This window comes from Amphibalanus amphitrite, unplaced genomic scaffold (assembly GCF_019059575.1).
Source record: "Amphibalanus amphitrite isolate SeventyFive unplaced genomic scaffold, NRLGWU_Aamphi_draft 000224F_arrow, whole genome shotgun sequence".
NCBI lineage: Eukaryota > Metazoa > Arthropoda > Thecostraca > Balanomorpha > Balanidae > Amphibalanus > Amphibalanus amphitrite.
The window spans coordinates 127,313-145,074 of record NW_024881719.1 but is presented as its reverse complement, the minus strand read 5'-3'; the positions used below and the strand labels follow the sequence as shown (position 1 = coordinate 145,074).

Genomic DNA, 17,762 nt, shown 5'->3' with positions numbered 1-17,762 from the left:
CCCAAAATTGTTAAAATACTGACATTTTTTGGAAAATAATTATAAAATCCAAAATTTTAAGTGTATCGAAAAACCGGAATATATGTCAGAGATGTGGTCTATGTGTACCTACATACCAATTTCTAGAAGAATCGTCAGAGATGTGGTCTATGTGTACCTACATACCAATTTCTAGAAGAATCGGTTAAAAAATGTGGGAGTTATTCAAAATTTTACCACGTCACGACACACAAAATTTTCGAAAAATGATTTTTTTAGAAGTTTCAGACCTCGTACGGAAACAAAAATAGCACCATTCGATTCGCCGTGAAAAACTGCATCAGATAGACACCTTTTTAGGCATTAACAACCAGCCTCAAAATTTGACCTCACTTGACCTGACCTTGACCTGACCTCGACCTGAAATTCATCCAGAGGTGGTCCATATCACTTATTGAGTGTGCCTTTTGAATTATACCGGGTGGCCCAGAAAAAACGTTCCCAACTTTGAATCAATATTTCTCAGAAAGTGATAAAGATGCAACACTGAAACTTCCAATAGTCAATGCGGCATATATTTTCAGTAAATGGTATGATTTTTATCTTATTCGGTCAATTACTTTTTAAACGGTTCGTGTTTCTAGCATGCCATGTAAAAATTACTTTTTTGCTCAGATGTTTACTAAAAAATGTGAGTGAACGGGCCACTTCCATCTCGGCATCACGGCGTGCAGCCATGACTGCTACTGGTAACTAGTCTCATTGATGGTTCAGGCCTCAGGGTGACACATTCCGTCTAGCTTTTTTCTTTATTCGGTCGATTTACTGTTTGATCTTCTTGATGGGAGGGCGATGAGCAGTAACCCATGCACCGTGCCACTCCTGCTCGAAACAGGACTTAGCGTTGAAACGAATGGCATCCATTACCACCATTTTGGCTCAGTATTTGAATATTTGGCACATAAGTGGGACAAAAATATTTAAAATAACAACACACGTGCTGGTTTCATTCACGTGTTCTATTTTTCCATTCTTTTTTTCTTACATGGTACGTCTAAGCCAATCATTACTGCCGTTCAACATCGGCAAAAAAAGCAAAAACGTCTTACTTAATTCAACATAAGATTGCTGGCTTGAAAATAATGTTACAGTGTTATAATTTGGCATACCAATGCGCAAAGAAGTGACGCAACCTTGATGAAAATTTTGGCTCGTTATTAGCACTTGAATTTGAGATATAGGCCTCCAAAGTTCGGAACGTTTTTTTTGGGCCACCCGGTATGAGTAAAATGACCCATAAAACATATGTCGCACATGCCCTTATATATTTTGTTTTTGGTGACCTGACCTGACCTGACCTGACCTTTGAATGACATTATATGCAACGAATATTGTCTTGGTAGTCTAAGAACACGTTTTGGGCAATCAGTCTCAGTCCATTCTTCGGCAACTACGGTGCAAGGCCGACACTGTAGAAACTTGCATTTTGTACCCTTTACCTGACCTTGACCTGACCTCTGACCTAGTTAACCCGCGCCCTGGTGGGGTCTGTTTATAACGCGACCTGGTGGGGGGGGCTATTTTTTGCCCCCCCCCCCTCGTATCTCCGAAACTACTGGACGGATCCGCAAAATTCAAACGGCGTTCGATAGCCCTGTCAAATTTGTCGAAGGAAACCAAATTTTATTGACCTCAGGGTCACCGATGACGTCACAGGTCAGGTCAAAGATAAAATGTTTCACCGTTCACGGGGCTTCTAGGGAAAGGGCTATAACACCGAGTAAAACGCATTTTGTCGAAAATCAGCGATAAGACGTCAGTTGTCTAGTACATATGTTGCTATTAGAGGTCACTGGTCATACTAGGTCAGGTCACAGGTCAGGTCACCAAAGGTCACCAAGGGTCACCCCATGAACCCAACTTTACAGTAAGGTTGTGCGATGCATGTTTTATGGCCAGTTTTTCATTTCCAACCCAATGGTGTTGGTTATAAGACCATCAGGTACGGTTTAGGTCACTTTCTGGTGGAGGTCAGGTCAAGGTCAGGTCAAAAAGGTCAAATTTTAAAGTTGATATTTTTGCATAAAATTGGTATTGATTCGATGCAGCTCGTCACGGGGAGTCTAATGGTGGTCTTTGTTTTGCAATACGAGGTCTAGAATTGCTAAAAATTGAGTTTGAAAATTTGACGTCATCAATTTTGAACAGTTTTTTCGCTATAACTTCGCCAAAAAAAAGAGGTATCAATCTAAAATTTGGTATGTAGATGGAAGGCGGTAAGGACTATCACATATATTCCGGTTTATGCAAAATTCAAAAACTTTTTGGATTTTTTGACTATTATATCCCAAAAATCTATTTTTTGATTTTTGGGGGTCAAAATCCAAAAATTTCAAAAATCCGAGATAGCAGTTTTGTAGCCCTGTCAATTCTACAGCTTTTATGTCCTTATCATTTTTCTGTATTTGCAAAGCTATAGGCCTGACAGCTCTTCCCGCGGAACCCTTTTTTGGGTCGAAAACGGCAGAACATGACGTCACTCTGACGTCATTTCCGGCCAACCTATCATAGCCTTTGGAAAAAATTTTGGTCACCATGTGTAAAATTGATGTCCGGGAGGGTACTGAAAGTTTGGTGACGATCGGCGCAGCGGTTCTGGAGATATATCGAAAAGTCTGGAGGGGGGGCAAAAAATAGCCCCCCCCCACCAGGTCGCGGGTTAAGCAAAAAGATTGGGCTCTCAAGATCCGCCTTGTTGAGAGCTTTCGATTGCCGTGTTCCCCGTCTTTCTACGACCATCGGTTCAGAAATTAGATAGGGGGGTGAGAATCTGCCCCCCCCCCCCCCCCCAGCAGGGCGCGTATGGCTGAATAGCCCAGCGGGGCGCCGGTTAACAACCGCATGACTCCGCACTTCTGACTCCGCTCGCGGTGGGTCACGTTTTTGCGACAAGCGGTAAACGACGATCGAAAAGCGAAAACAATTGCCAAAAGTTATTCGATCATTTGAGGTCAAGACAATGGTCAGGTCACCAGAGGTCATTGAAGGCCAAGTTTTTTTTTAGATTTAACGCTTTTGAACATGAGGCTGGCTGATAGCTCACATATTGCAGCGAATTTTGCTAGCATGACCTCAGATTCGTACTCTTGCCAAGGGTTGGTCTGCTTTACACCGTCGAAAAAGACGTTTTTGCTTAGCCAGTGTCTATGCAAGAGTCGTTAACCCGCGCCGGGCCGGTGCTCTGAAATTCCGCGCCGGGCCGGGGGGGGGTGTCTGAACCCCCCCCTTTTAACTCGGCTCCTGGGCCACGTAGCGACACGCAGTAAGCGGCAGTCGAAAGAACGTTCAAAATAAGGATGAAAACACTTCGGTCATTTTTTGGGTCAGGTCAAAGGTCAGGTCACCAAAGGTCACCAAAGGTAAAATGTTGACTATTTCAACATTTTGGAAACTGCCGGCGGCTATCTCGGGAACCGATAGAGCTACAGCGCCGCAGAAAAGCGCATTCGATAGCCCTTTTACAGACCTTTCTAAGTAATGTTCTCAGATTTGACCTCAGGTCAACGGTTTAGCCTCCAGAGGTCAAAAACTCCAAACGCCTCTATCAGAAGTTATTAGCGAAAAACTGTTCGATTCTGTTCGTGACCTGAGTTGACCTCGGGGACATAACGAGGGGTCACAGTTGCCATTTTCCGGTTCAGTGTGTCGATTTTTCATTTTACCTACACCTCGATGTTCGAGAATGTCTAGAATAGCGTTCGTGCAAAACAGACGCTTTTCAATCTTCTCCTATTGACTTATAATGGTGAGGCCGCAAAATTGACCTGACCTTAGGTCACCGATATCAAAATTCCGAGATGAACATTTTATAGATGATGCTGCTCTAATCAATCGCTGAAAGTTTCAAGGCAATCGTTCAGTCGGTGTAGCTATGACGAGCATTCCTTTTTTCTGAGGTGAGGTCACTTGGCGTGACCTGGTGACCTGACTCAGAGGTGAAAAAAACCCTGCTACTCGCCTGCGTGCGTAGGTGACAGCCATAGGAATAAAGAGACAGATTCGAGCATCTCAGTTAATGCATCTAAAATTGATAACTAGGCGGTTTCCGCTAAAATCAGAGCTGTCTTCCCATAGAGGGCCACTATGGACTACGGCACAAAAATTTAACAGCGTCATCTCTTTGTAGACAGCTGGGGCTGAAAAATTCCGCCGGTGCGACAGCCGGTGCGTTGTGACAACGCAGGAAAAACGGCGACAGCGCGACAGCGGCGACAGCATTGACCTAATAGAGGTCAATGGGCGACAGCTCGTCCCCGCTCGACGCCGGTTGAGCGGTGGCGGGGACCGGCGCGGCCTTGGCCGCCGCTGGAGTAGGGGAGGACTGGGCGACTGTGACGGGGGACGTCACATCTGGGCCACAACTGGGGTGAGGTCCATGACCATCGGTCCCAGATACCTGGTAGGAGCGTTGATAATTGGTTCTGACTACTGAAGCAAAGGCAAGTGAATCAGTGACAGTTCTGACAATCCTTTCGTGAGTTCTGATTGAACTGGATCAGGAAGCCAGGACAAGCTAGGAAGTCGATCAGACCTATAGGTAAGTTGGATGATAGTGTTTTTTTGTTGTTGTTGTTGTTGTTGTTGTTGTTGTTGTTGTTGTTGTTGTTGTTGTTGTTGTTGTTGTTGTGTCACTGAAATGTGGTGATGCGTATTGCGTTGTGATGCCCAGAGGCCGAAATTTGAAAGGTCAGTTCCTTTCTAACATTCTAGCCTCATTTTCAATTTTTAGGTGTTCAAAGGTGATGAGAAAACGCAAAAATATGGTACGTACCTACTCATACTCTTTCAAGATGACTTGTAAAAAATTCGTGACAGCTAGACATCGCGTAGGTGACAGCTATTGAGTTTTATTCACCTCTGACCTGACTTAAGGCGATCTGGGTCTGAAAGATTCACAAGTGCGGAAAAGATGCACGAACAGGTGTGCCAAAAACGGCGGCGGCGCCGTTTTCGAGATATCTGCGAAAAACCACAGGGGGGGGGGGTGGGTGTTCAAACACCCCCCTCGGCCCGGCGCGGGTTAAAATAATGCTATATTAAATGCTATCGTAAATTATGTAGTCTATTTCCGGGTAAGTATATCAATAGTTGTATGACATCGATTTCATCCACATTCTGAATTCTGATTATTTCGTTGATACACATAAAAACATTTGTAGTTTGACACTACGTTATGGACAGAGAAAACGGGGATCGATTTTTATCACCTCGTCGCTCAAAGTTGCAGAACATTCGTCTAATGAGTGCATGGAACTGTAGACTGTATGGTATTTTACCGTGACCTGATTAGAAGCAATCTGCTCTCAGATGCTTTAGGATTGAAATAACTAGGTACTCGCAACATATGGAGGTAAAATGTAGGTATGCGAAGTTCTTTTGTATTTTTTTAACTTTTTTTTTTAAACAATCTTATGAACGGCGTAAAACACCCAGCTCCACGACGCAGGCCTGGCAAGTAAACCTATTCTAATAGATATCTGGTAAGTTTCTTGTCTGCCGAAGAACATTAGCAATTTTTCATAAAACTCTGAATACAGATACCGTTATGAAGGCACCTTAAGGCATTTGCACCTAATAATCCCTTGAAATACCAGTGGGAAAATTAAGATCACTGTCTGGACCACAACAATGGGCAGTGGGCACCCTGCATTACGGCGTCATTTTTTTCCACATGATATAGATGAGAGCCGGACGCACCGGCAGAGATAATCAAGGTTCATGTCCGTTGACCCCCCCCCCCCCAATCCGCTGATCCATCGATCCGTTGATACAGTTAAGGAATAAATACTAATAAGTCTCAGGCTATTATAAACATCATATTTGTAAGTTGTAATCATTGTCTCACTTTACGCAACAATCCTAGCACCGGACATGACTCGCTCAAAGTCGCCGTATTTCCCTTCGACTCGCTCTGGTCTCGGTCTGCGGTCACCCGTCCAGCTCCTCGTATACTGAGGATGTCCCGGTTTCACAGAACGGTGAGTAACGGCGGGTGTCGGTCACAGCCTGTCGCCACGCAGACTGGACGGAACGGGATGACCGACCGCCGGCCACGGGACGTCAGCAGCCGAGCAGAGCGTCATTACATCATAATGGAGATATGGGGAATTCATCGGAGATTTCCAGCGCCGACAGAAAATGCAATGTTGAGCAACCAGATAAGGTCGCGACCGGAAACCGCTACTCATCAGTGCGTGAGGAGTCGTACCGGGAGGCGAATAATTTTAGTCTTTAGAGCACTAAAGTAAGGACGAATCCTGCACTATCCTGTAACGGTGATAATACGAACGGTATGCCAGCGTCGATGCATTAGTCGGTACCACACACCTTTGATGGTTGCCTATCATTTGGCACGATCTAATAAGGCACTTCCCTCTCGTCGCCATATTTCCCTACCCGCTGATTTCAGACACAGCGGAAGCAGGAAGCAGGGCAATGATATAACATCACAGGCATTCAATGCAAAACAAAATCCCAACGATGGCTGTCCTACATCTCTGGGTGCAGCACCGTCATCGGTGACGTAAAATGACGTCACAGACGCATCTGCTGACGTCATGACCTAGCGGACTGGCCTGTGACGTCTCTTGACACGGTCAGAAGAAGTCCATGTGGCTATGAGAGCAAATGCTTCACAAGAAGTAGGTAATAAACGCATTGGAAATTACTTATCCAAGTGGTACTTCATATAAAAAGACGTTTTGCTGTTTTCACTGTCATCAGTTGAAGCTGCTAGCTCGTGAGTGACAGTGTGTGCTCCCGAAGAAGACATCTGAAGTTCGTTGTGGGCTCAGTGGACATAAAAGAAGAATCCTCATAGATATCACTAACCGCTCAATCACTAGCTGGTAAGTTATGTCATCATATTTTACGAGGCTTCGGTTGGTCATACTGTCGGTAAGGCCTAGGACCATTTATCTTATAAGTTAATAAAAAGTTTTCGTCCCTTTTCGTTACCTGTCTCACGTGTCAATTAATCTTGGCACATAATCGTAAGTTTTATATGCTATCAACATGATTGAAATCTATTCAATCTTCAAGAACACACATTTGCATTACCCAGTGAAGTGACACCACACGAATGTTTACCGCGTCCACATCAGTTTATACTGTACGAAATAAACATTTAATTAATTGTCGCAAGTTAATTGTCACATGGAGCTAAAGTGAGGTACGAGGTGCCAGGTAGGTACGAGTGCCAGGTAGCCCGCGCCAAAGGAAAAGACAGTCGGTATTCCGGCATTAATATTCATTAGCGTAATACATAGAGCTGACATCTCATCCTCCCTTTCCGTAGGAAGACGATGGACGACATACAGTTCCGGTCAGCCGCTCACGAGGTGATCGACTACATCCTCCAGTACCAGCGGACGGTGCGGGACCGGCCAGTGCTGCCCTCTGTGGAGCCCGGCTACCTGCGCCGGCTGGTGCCCTCCGAGGCGCCACCTACGCCCGATCGCTGGACAGACGTGCTGGCAGACATGGAGCGGGTCATCCAGCCGGGCATGACCCACTGGCACTCGCCGCACTTCCACGCCTTCTGTCCGCTGGCCAACTCTCCGCCGGCACTGCTGGCAGAGATGCTGGCGCACGGCCTCAGCTGCGTGGGCCTCAGCTGGGAGGCAGCGCCGGCCTGTCTCGAGCTCGAGGTGGTCGTGCTAGACTGGCTGGTGCGCCTGCTGGGTCTGCCTGAACACTTTCTGTCCCAGTCAGGCGCTGGAGGTGGCGTCATCACCGGCTCTGCCACCGAGGGCGTCCTCCTGACCATTACAGCTGCCCGTGAGAGGGCGCTGAAGGACCTGCGCCGGGACCAGCCCGACTTGGACGAGGCGACTGCACGCGGCCGGCTGGTGTCCTTCACCTCCGCCCAGGCCAACCCAGCCATCCTCAAGGCAGCTGCCTCGGCCGCTGTACGCATGCGCGTCCTGCCAACTGACGATGGCTGCCGTCTGCGGGGAGATACTCTGCAGACTGCCGTGGAGGAGGAACTGGCCGCTGGAAACGTGCCCATCTACGTCCTGGCCACCCTGGGCACCACTGGCACGTGCGCGTTCGACCCGCTGGACGAGCTGGGAGCCGTGTGCCGACAGCACGAGCTGTGGCTGCACGTGGACGCGGCGTACGCGGGCGCCGCGTTCGTCTGCCCCGAGTTCCGCCACCTACTGAACGGCGTGGAGGAGGTCACTTCCTTCAGCTTCAACGCCCACAAGTGGATGCTGGTCAACTTCGAGTGCGCAGCACTGTGGGTGCGCGACTCGGGCACATTCACAGCCGCGCACAAGATCGACGCTCCGATCCTGCACACTGCCGAGACGACGCTGCCCAACTTCCGCAACTGGTCACTGGCGCTGGGCCGCCGGTTCCGCGCGCTGAAGCTGTGGTTCGTGCTGCGTCTATACGGCGTCAGCGGGCTGCAGGAGTACATCCGCGGGCACGTGCAGCTCGCCAGGCAGTTTGAGGAGCTGGTGAGGCGTGACGACCGGTTCGAGGTGGTGGCGCCCGCCTCGATGGGCGTGGTGTGCTTCCGCGTGCGCAGAGGGGGAGACTCCGCCACGGAAGAGCTGCTACGCCGCGTGAATGACGCCAAGAAGGTGTTTATCGTGAAGACGACGCTGGCCAACGGGGCGCTGGCGGCGCGCTTCGTGGTGGTGTCGCGGGTGACGACCGCCGAGGACGTGGTCACCTCCTGGGAGGAGATTCGCCGGCACGTCCAGCCGAATCAGGAAGAGAGCGAGGCGGCCATGGAAGGGGAGGAGACTGTGGCTCAAGAGGAAAGCATAGTGACGAAAGAGGAAACTTCAGCCCAAGAGCACAGTCGCGTGACAGGGAAGGTTGAAACCCATCCTGCGATACACGAGAAAGAGCTTGATGGCTGCACCAGCAACACTGGAAAGCTGGAATCCGACGTGGCTGAAGATTGCCAGTCTCAAGGCGTCCCTGCGTGTGCAACGACCAGAACCGCTCGCATGAACCTCACCCGCACAAAGTCCGGGCGATGGACTGAAGAAATTCTAGCCCAGCGCGACTTCGAGGCGGAAATGTAGACCAAAAACTTACTCAACCGTCAGAGCTGGATGCTCCTCACAGTGCACCCCTCGATCTCTTATTATGTCATTGATTTTATGCGCAGTTATCCACCACCCATGCGACTAAGGTATGAATGTAAATTATATCAGAAATATAGAAGCATTACTATTATGCGCTAAAATTGGGTTATAAAAGGCTAAGGCCCCAAATAAAAGTAGATAACTGAATGATGCATTAGCTTTGTTTAGCCATTTCGAGTGTGATCGTAAGATTTGTGTCTTTTCTGTTGGACGATAGAGAATCCGCTAATTAAGGTATAATCATTTCATCGTTGTAATAATCACCGGCTCAAACGTCTGTTCCAACTGTTTCACATCAATGCATCCTCATTTATAGGTGTATCTGTGCTTAGCATTTTAACAATGTCTCCAATTATATTTGTTTTGATGCAATGGCTGGTTTTAGGTACTTGGTTGCATGTATGTACTTGTCAATAAACGCTTTATCCGAACCAGTAAAACGCCTTTTGGGTGAAGAACGAGCGGGCGAGATAGTGAGCCCTCACGTGCGCAAGGGCGAGAGGGTACTTCCAACGGGCTTGTGCAAAGCACCCTTCTAACCGGTCGCTAGCGGTGTGCCAAATTTGAACGCAATCGGCCCAGCCGTTCCTGAGATCTGGAAGCGGCATTCTGCACGTGCGCACGTGCAAGCAGGGTCCAAACTGACTTTTGCACGGCACCCTACTAACTGGTCCCCAGCCGTGTACCAAATTTGAGCGCAATCGGCCCAGCCGTTCTCGAGATCTGGGAGCACCCCCTGCACGTGCGCACGTGCAGTAGCACCCCAACCTTAAAGGTCAATGGTTCTTGACAGGCTTGGGTCCATACCATACTTAAACGTGATATGAAGCATGCAGAGCTTTGCTTTGTGTATTTTCCAGGAAGCATTTCAGCAGACCCGAATCGTCAGTGGCGTAATTTGAGCCAGGAGTTCCTGGCATTCGCCTAATTGGAACTCTGAAGTCGGAACCTCTTCCGTTCATAGCTTGAAGAGAGCACTGATTGGATAATTTTGCCGATAGAGAGGCGTTGGCTCAACTTTCATCAGGCTAACAAGCTGCAATTGAAGCTAATCTGAAAATAAACAGCCGGCTTTCTTACCTGCAATTTAAAACATGCCACCGGCGCATTCACAGCAATGGCTGGTGCGCAAAAGCATTGACAAAAAAAGTAAGAGACTGAGATAGTAACAAAATGTTATGCGTTATGCAAAAATTTCGTTTCTGAAGAAACGGTATAGTCAATTGTTTCCTGTGGCTTGATTATGAACTGTTGTTCGAAAATTTTGTCAAACAATATAACATTTGCTTTTTTATTGCATTTCCAATTATTTATCGAGGAAAATGTCATTTGAAATTCTAACTACACATAAAAATTTCGTTTCTATCAAATTATGCGATCGAAGGACGAAGTACGGATGGCGCCAGTTCCCTGTGTCAGAGTAAAACTTAAAATCGCCACGTACAACTCTCGCGGTTTTAGGTTTCTGAGATATAGCCGGAAATGTGGCAGGCATGTGTGTTACGGCAGGCAAAAGATTCGTTTGATAGGATTTATCTATTGTCGCCTCTTTGATGTACGTAATAACTGAAAAATACACATAAATAACAATCAGTCCATAAAAACGATAATTGATACAAATATGACGCTCATTCATATAAAGCATAGATTATCACAGCCAAAAGTATGAGAAATAAAGCAAATAAATGGTTAAATCAGTAACGAAACAAGTCAGTAACATATTGGCAAATCATTTGGATAATAACATAATCATAAATATCATCTATTCTATCACCTACTCTCTCCTTCCTTTGGCATAGCCCACGTGTCAGATATCTCAGCGCCGAATCACTGGCCACGACGCGCAGTGCGCCACGCAAACAAATCAAGGGCCGCGTTCGCCGCGCTATTCCTGGGGAAACCCGCAAGCAAATTGTAATGCGGGAACATGGCTCCCCCAAATTTGAACAAAATTTGCACTTCCTCTAAATCTCGACGCGAGAACACATCGTAACACCCTAACACCCAACACATCGTCACGCTCCTCTGGCGAGTTCAGTTTTGCACGCGCACTCACTGATCGCTCACTGATCATCCCACTCACTGATCAATATAGTCCGTAGCAGATCACTGAGCACTTTGTGCTTCGATTGGTCGACCTGACCAATCCACATCAGGCTTCCTCGACGGGGAATCACGTACAGTCCCTCCGCAGGAGAAGCACAAGGCGGTGCACCGGCCTCTCGTACTCGGAGCCGCCCAGGAGCACGCGAACCTTCCGCACCAGGCGGTCGCCGCTCGGGTGCGTAGCGACGACACGCGCCAACGGCCACTCCGAGCGCGGGCGCTCGTCGTCCACGACGAGAACGATGTCGTCGACCTCGATGTTCTGCACAGCCCTCGTCCATTTGCGTCTCTCTTGTGCAGCGTAGACGATCTCCCTTCTCCAGCGGGCCCAGAAGTCGTTCGCCAGGTGTTGGATGCGCCTCCACCGCTGGCGGGCGTACAGGTCCGGCGAAGAGAACCTACCAGGAAAGGGAAGAACTATTCTACTTTTCTGTGTAAGGAGGAGGCTGGGGCTGAGAGGTTCGAGTTTGTTAGTGTCAGACATATCAACTACAGAGATGGGACGGCTATTGACTATGTCCTCTACCTCACACATCATGGTCCGAAGCAGCTCGTCGTCCAGCTGCTGTCCGTTGGTGACCAGAAGGCTGGTCAGTGCTGATCTGGCACAGCGGATCATTCTCTCCCATATCCCGCCCATATGACTGGCATGAGGGGGATTGAATGAGAACTCGATCCAATCACACTGGTCCTTCAGCAAAGCTTCTGTGACCTCTGATTTCATCTCCTTCAGTGCAGCTTTCAAAGCGCTCTGTCCACCGACAAAGTTGCTGCCGTTGTCGCAGTATAGTCGCTGTACAGGTCCCCTTCTACAAACAAATCTCCTGTACGCATTGAGAAACGAGTCGGTTGACATAGAGTTGAGCGTCTCCAGATGCACCGCTCTAGAACTCAGGCAGGTGAAGATAAGTCCCCACCGTTTCACCTCACTTCGACGCTCCTTCACAAAGAAGGGGCCGAAACAGTCCACACCACAAAACGTGAAGGGAGCGGACGGCTCCAGCCGTTCGGACGGGAGATCAGCCATCTTTTGTCCACAGGTTGAGCCACGCAGCCTTCTGCAGAGCACGCAGCGCAGAACGTAGCTCGAGACCGCTGATCGTCCGTGTATGACCCAGTAACCTTGCTGTCTGATCTCACCCAGCGTCATTTCTCTTCCAGAGTGGCCTGTTTTCTCATGACACTGACGAATGATGAGAGTCGTCACATGACTGCTCTTGGGTAAGATCACCGGGTTTGTGACCTCTTGAGGCAGGCTGGCCCGCCTGATCCTACCTCCAACACAGAGGAGGCCATTGTGTCTCATAACCGGGTCCAGTTTTCTCAGTGAGCTGTTCCTCTTCTGCTCTTTCAGCTGACAGCTGGACAAATCATCTTCCGTGTTGTCCTTCGACTTCTCGAGTGTTTCACTTCCATCGTGACACTGCTCTCGGACAAGAACCATCTCGTTCTTGAATGTCTCTTTCTGCAGCGACCTCAAGATGATTACTTCAGCCTCCTTGAGGTCTTGTACTTGCAGTTCATCCTGCGTCCGAGTTCCTTCACTGTTGTCAGCACGACGCTTCTTGCTCGCTTCTTGCAGCTTCCTCATGTACCGCAAGCAGTTGGCCACTGCTTTCTTCGCGGTGAACCACGAGGAAAATCGCTCCAGTCGTTCCAGCAGAGTAGGATACACTGCTGCGGGTGTGCTGCTCTTGGTCATTAGTGAAGCTGCTTTCTTCACCTCTGGGTCTCGCTCATCTACCACTTCTTCGTTGTCCACCAGCGGTAGATCTGTTGAGAGGGAGAGGAATGCTGGTCCATGCCACCAGAGATGATTGTCAACAAGTTCTCGCACACAACTGCCGCGAGAAGTCACATCAGCAGGGTTCTCAGCTGAAGAGATGAAGTGCCACTGATCGGGGGTCGTGTGGTCGTTGATCAGCTGCACACGGTTAGCAACATATACGTGAAACCTTCGAGAACTGTTCCGTATATATCCCAGTACAACTCGGCTATCGCACCAGTAGTGTTGTTCCAACGCCGGGATGCTCAGTTCGTGTCCCAGGAACTCACCGAGCTCAGAAGCCAGCACTGCCGCCGCGAGCTCCAGGCGAGGGACAGTGATGACTTTCTTCGGCGTCACTCTCGACTTGGCCATCACCAGGTCGCAGGTTACCTCATCGTCTCGGATAGCTCGTAGGTAGCTGCATGCACCATATCCACACATGGAGGCGTCGGAAAAGTGATGCAACTCGTATCTAGTCGCGCCGCTGCTCGGTCGCATGTTGGCTCCATACTGCCTCGGGAGCCTCAGAGCCGAGAGGTTCAGCAGCTCCTTCCTCCAGGTAAGCCATTCAAGGCCCAGCTCCTCAGGAACTGGGTCGTCCCATGTGCAGTCTTGGCCACACAGCTCCTTGATGATCATCTTTCCACGAAGCGTGATCGGCGAGATCAGCCCCAGCGGATCGAAAACAGAGCTGACACCTGAAAGTATGCCTCGCCTGGTCAGTGGTTTTTCAGGGATGTCGATGTTGAACAGGATCGTATCAGAGAACAGATCCCACCTTACTCCTAGTGCCTGCTCACAGACCTCAGTCTTGTGCTTCAAGAGGTCCACATTCTGCAGCGTCTTGGACCTGGAGTAGATCGGGATGGTTCCCAGAACTGCAGAGTCATTGCTGGCGAACTTTCCAAGCTTAAATCCGCCTTCAGCGCAGAGTTTCGTCGTGTTCTCGATGAGCGAGATGGCCGTACTTGCTCGAGGCGTTGAAGCTAGCCCATCATCGACATAGAAGTCGCGTTTCACGAAGGCGGCTGCTTCCTCTCCGTGTCTCGACGCGTACAGCTCTGCTGTCAGGTTCAGAGCGTGCATGGCGCACGCAGGCGACGAGATGGCTCCGAAGAGATGCGTGGTCATTCTGTACAAGACAGGCTCCTCTTCCACGTCACCTCCCGGCCACCACAAGAATCTCAGTAGGTTTCTGTCCGGCGGTGAAACCACGACTCGGTTGAACATCGCCTCAATGTCACATGTCAGCGCGATCTTCTCCTTTCTGAACCGCGTCAGAATGCCTACCAGGTTGTTGGAGAAGTCAGGTCCCTGCAACAGTTCCCGATTGAGGCATCGTCCACGGTACTCGGTACTGCAGTCGAATACCACTCTGACCTTGTTTTTCTTCCTCTCGATGACGCCATGGTGTGGGACGTACCACACACGTCCATTGCTGGCCTCGATTTCTTCATCAGGGACGGGCTCGGCGTACCCTTTGGCCAGCATCTCTTCCATAGCTCTGACGTACAAGTCCTTGTAGTCGGAATCCTTCTTGAATTTCCTGCTTAGGGAGTGCAGACGGCCCTGAGCTTGTTCAATGTTGTCCGGCAGTTTGGTGTTTGGCTCACGCAGCGGAAGTGGAGCCTCGAAACGGCCATCTGCGAGCTGGTGCATACCGTCTTCCATTATCCTCAGGAACTGCTTGTCGTCTTGAGACATCGCTTTGCCCTTGTCTCTCTGTGGGTCAAAGTCAGACTCGAACATTCTAGCGACTTGCTCTGGATGTAGTTCTCTGGCTCTCACTCTGAACGCGTAGTGTTGAATCCTCTTTGGGCCTGCTTCTGTCGAGATAAAGAGGCACGCAGAGTCTTCTTGTCCGTCAGTTTCCTCGGCCTCTCCCATGTAGCCAACCACACTCCAGCCTAGGCTCGTACGAATCGCCCACGGCTCGTCGTCTCCACCTGTGATCACTTCAAGGGGTTTCAGGGCCTTCGAGCAGTTGACACCAATGAGGATACCGATCTCAGCCTCGGGTCGATACTCTGGCAGCTCTCGGGAGACTTCACGTAGATGTGTCCACTCGGCTGTAGTCTCACGTCGTGGAATGAGCTGACGTTCGGCTGGGATGTCTTCCTTTGAGTATGTGGGAGGCAACTCTATCTTCTGGCTTCCAGAGAGATCTCGGATGGTGAAGCCCCTGATGACTTGACTTTTGGAGACAGTCTTCCCGGTCATCGTGTTCACTTCCAGAGCCACTTCTTCACCATCCACATCCATTCTCTGCAACACAGAATCCTTCACGAAACAGGTGTCGGACTGTGGGTCCAACAGCGCGTACACGATCTCTTTGCTGGTTGGACAGTCTCGATGCTCAAGCTGGACGGGCACCAGCATTGAGTGTGTGCACTTCAGCCTCACACTTCTCGTGTCACTGGATGTCACATGGAGCGACGTGGCCGTCGTCTGGGTTCCTGTTGAAGCAGAAGCCGTCCTGCTGTGCTTCAGAAGGCTCTCATCGTGCAGTAGAGTAGGGTGCAGTCTTTTGCACTTCTCGCACTGCTGCTTCCTCCTGCACTCTTTCCACCTGTGGCCTCGTCTCAAACAGCCTCCACACAGCCCTCGTTGCCGAACGAGCTCCTGTCGCTCCTTCAAGGACATCTTCATGAACGCTGCACACTGATCCATGGAGTGATCGTCCTTACAGATGACGCAGTGCTGCTGCTGAAGCTGCAGGTTTTCCTGTCTCTGATTCACCGGCACAGATGTAAGAAGCACATGTGTGTTTCTTTCCTTCTTTGTCGGTGGTCTCTTCCTGTCTTCTTCTCGATTCCGTGACGTCACAGGACCAGAAGAGACTCTTGCCTCCTTGCTCATGAAAGAGACGAACTGTGAGAAGGGAGGATACTGAGGCATGGCACCATCTTCAGGTTCGTGTATCCACCTGTCCACCACCCGTCTCCAACTGTCACTCATGTACCTTGGCAGTTTTCTGATGACTATGTCAATCTCATGCATGCCTTCAAACATCTTCAGCTCTTGCATGGAGTTTGAAACCATCAAACACTGTTCAAGAAAGTCAGCCAGTTCAGTGAGTGACTTACTGTCTCCTACCTTCACCTCTGGCCACTTGTACAACCTCTTCTTGAACTCATTGGCAGTGATGAAGGCATTGCCATATCGGTCTGTCAGTCGTTTCTTGGCCTGCATGTATGCGTCCTCTGAGCTCAGCTGTAGGAAACCGAGAATGGAGTTCCGAGCATCTCCAGCAGTGTAGTGCCCCAAGTAGTGGAGTCGTTCACTTGGTGACGAGCATCTGGCCTCAATGTAGGCTTCGAAAGCCTTCAGCCACATGTGGAACGTCGTGTGGTCGCCTCTGAAGACGCTTGGCTCAATCTGAGGCAGACGATCTCTCTGAGCCTGCTGAGAAAGAAGCTCAGTCAACACAGACACAGTCACTGGTCCAGTTGCTGGCTCAGGACCTGGGGGTTGAGATGGTTCAACTGCGGTCAGCTGCGGGTTCGCACAGTTTGTCATGTCTGTGTTTGCTTCATGACAATCAGTAGTACATTCTCCCGTAATGACCTGGTTCACCTTCCTTGTCTGCAGGCTACCATCTCCAACTTCTTGTGGTGTCAGAAATGATGTGTCAATCTCCCTTTCCATATTCTCAATCACTTCTGTCTTTGCTTGCTGAATCTTCAGTTCAGTGTTCAGTTTGTGTCGTTCTTCTTTCCACTTTAGTTCTTGCATTTGGGTTTCCATCATTTTCATTTCTCTTTCCAGCTGGCACTTCTCCTCAAGAGCAGCTGCTCTTGTCTTGAGCTCCACTGTGCTTTGGCTCTCTTTTACTTTCAACATGTACAGCTGGGCTCTCATTGACATTCCTGATCTTGATGACCCGCTCTTCGCAGATGAACATTCATCTTGATCCTTTGCCTTCTTTTGGTTGACATCCTCTCCTTGGGCTGGTGTCAGAGATTCAATTGTTGCTCTCATGACCTCCAACTCCATCAGTTTCTGCTCATACGTTGTCCTGTGTTCATCATAATCTCCTCCCAGAAGAGTACGCAGGTCACCATCTGTCTGTTTCAGTATAATGTAAGTGTGCTGCCATCTGGAGATCTTTGCAACTGTTTGCTGCATCCTGTCTTCATCATCTTCAGATGTCAGATCATCCAGAAGCATCTTTCCGTCTTTCTCCAGCTTGATCAGCATTTGTCTGAACATCTTCAGCTTCAACTCCTTTTGGTACTGGTAACCCTTCTCCGTCATTTTCAGTGCCTGGGCGGGCCTTGTGACAACACGTTCTTGATCATCAGTCGGATCCATGGTGTGCAGGTAATTGGAATGACGAGGTAGGTAGGATTCAACAAAATTCTGTTCTAAATCTACACTACCAGTTCATGTTAGTCATGTGCCACAGTTAGTGCCAACTACAACATAATAAAACAGGATCAATCATGGGTAGGTACACTGTTAGTTAAAAACACACCTCAAAATTCAAGCAAATAACTACACTGGAGGGAAACCCTGGTACGGCTTTGTCTCATTGGGTCAGAGAGGAATTCATTGTGCCATAACTGGAGAGATTATTACTGTTACGGCAGGCAAAAGATTCGTTTGATAGGATTTATCTATTGTCGCCTCTTTGATGTACGTAATAACTGAAAAATACACATAAATAACAATCAGTCCATAAAAACGATAATTGATACAAATATGACGCTCATTCATATAAAGCATAGATTATCACAGCC

The 17,762-nt window shown here is 49.0% G+C and overlaps 2 protein-coding genes across 2 annotated transcripts; one reads left to right on the top strand and one right to left on the bottom strand.

The window, feature by feature from the left end:
• Window positions 1–7,343: 7,343 nt before the first annotated feature.
• LOC122385601 (3,4-dihydroxyphenylacetaldehyde synthase 2-like) lies at window positions 7,344–9,570 on the top strand. The gene is made up of 2 exons (XM_043373980.1): window positions 7,344–8,883; window positions 8,941–9,570. Exons 1-2 carry the CDS (start codon window positions 7,344–7,346, stop codon window positions 9,081–9,083), a joined length of 1,683 nt encoding a protein of 560 aa, XP_043229915.1. The 3' UTR covers window positions 9,084–9,570.
• A 1,097-nt stretch (window positions 9,571–10,667) lies between these two features.
• On the bottom strand, window positions 10,668–17,487 carry LOC122385596. Its single transcript, XM_043373973.1, has 2 exons — window positions 10,925–17,487; window positions 10,668–10,712 (listed from the first exon to the last, which is right to left on the bottom strand). The coding sequence occupies exon 1, from the start codon at window positions 17,332–17,334 to the stop codon at window positions 11,320–11,322; it is 6,015 nt and encodes a 2,004-aa protein (XP_043229908.1). The 5' UTR covers window positions 17,335–17,487; the 3' UTR covers window positions 10,668–10,712; window positions 10,925–11,319.
• Between the last annotated feature and the right edge of the window lie 275 nt (window positions 17,488–17,762).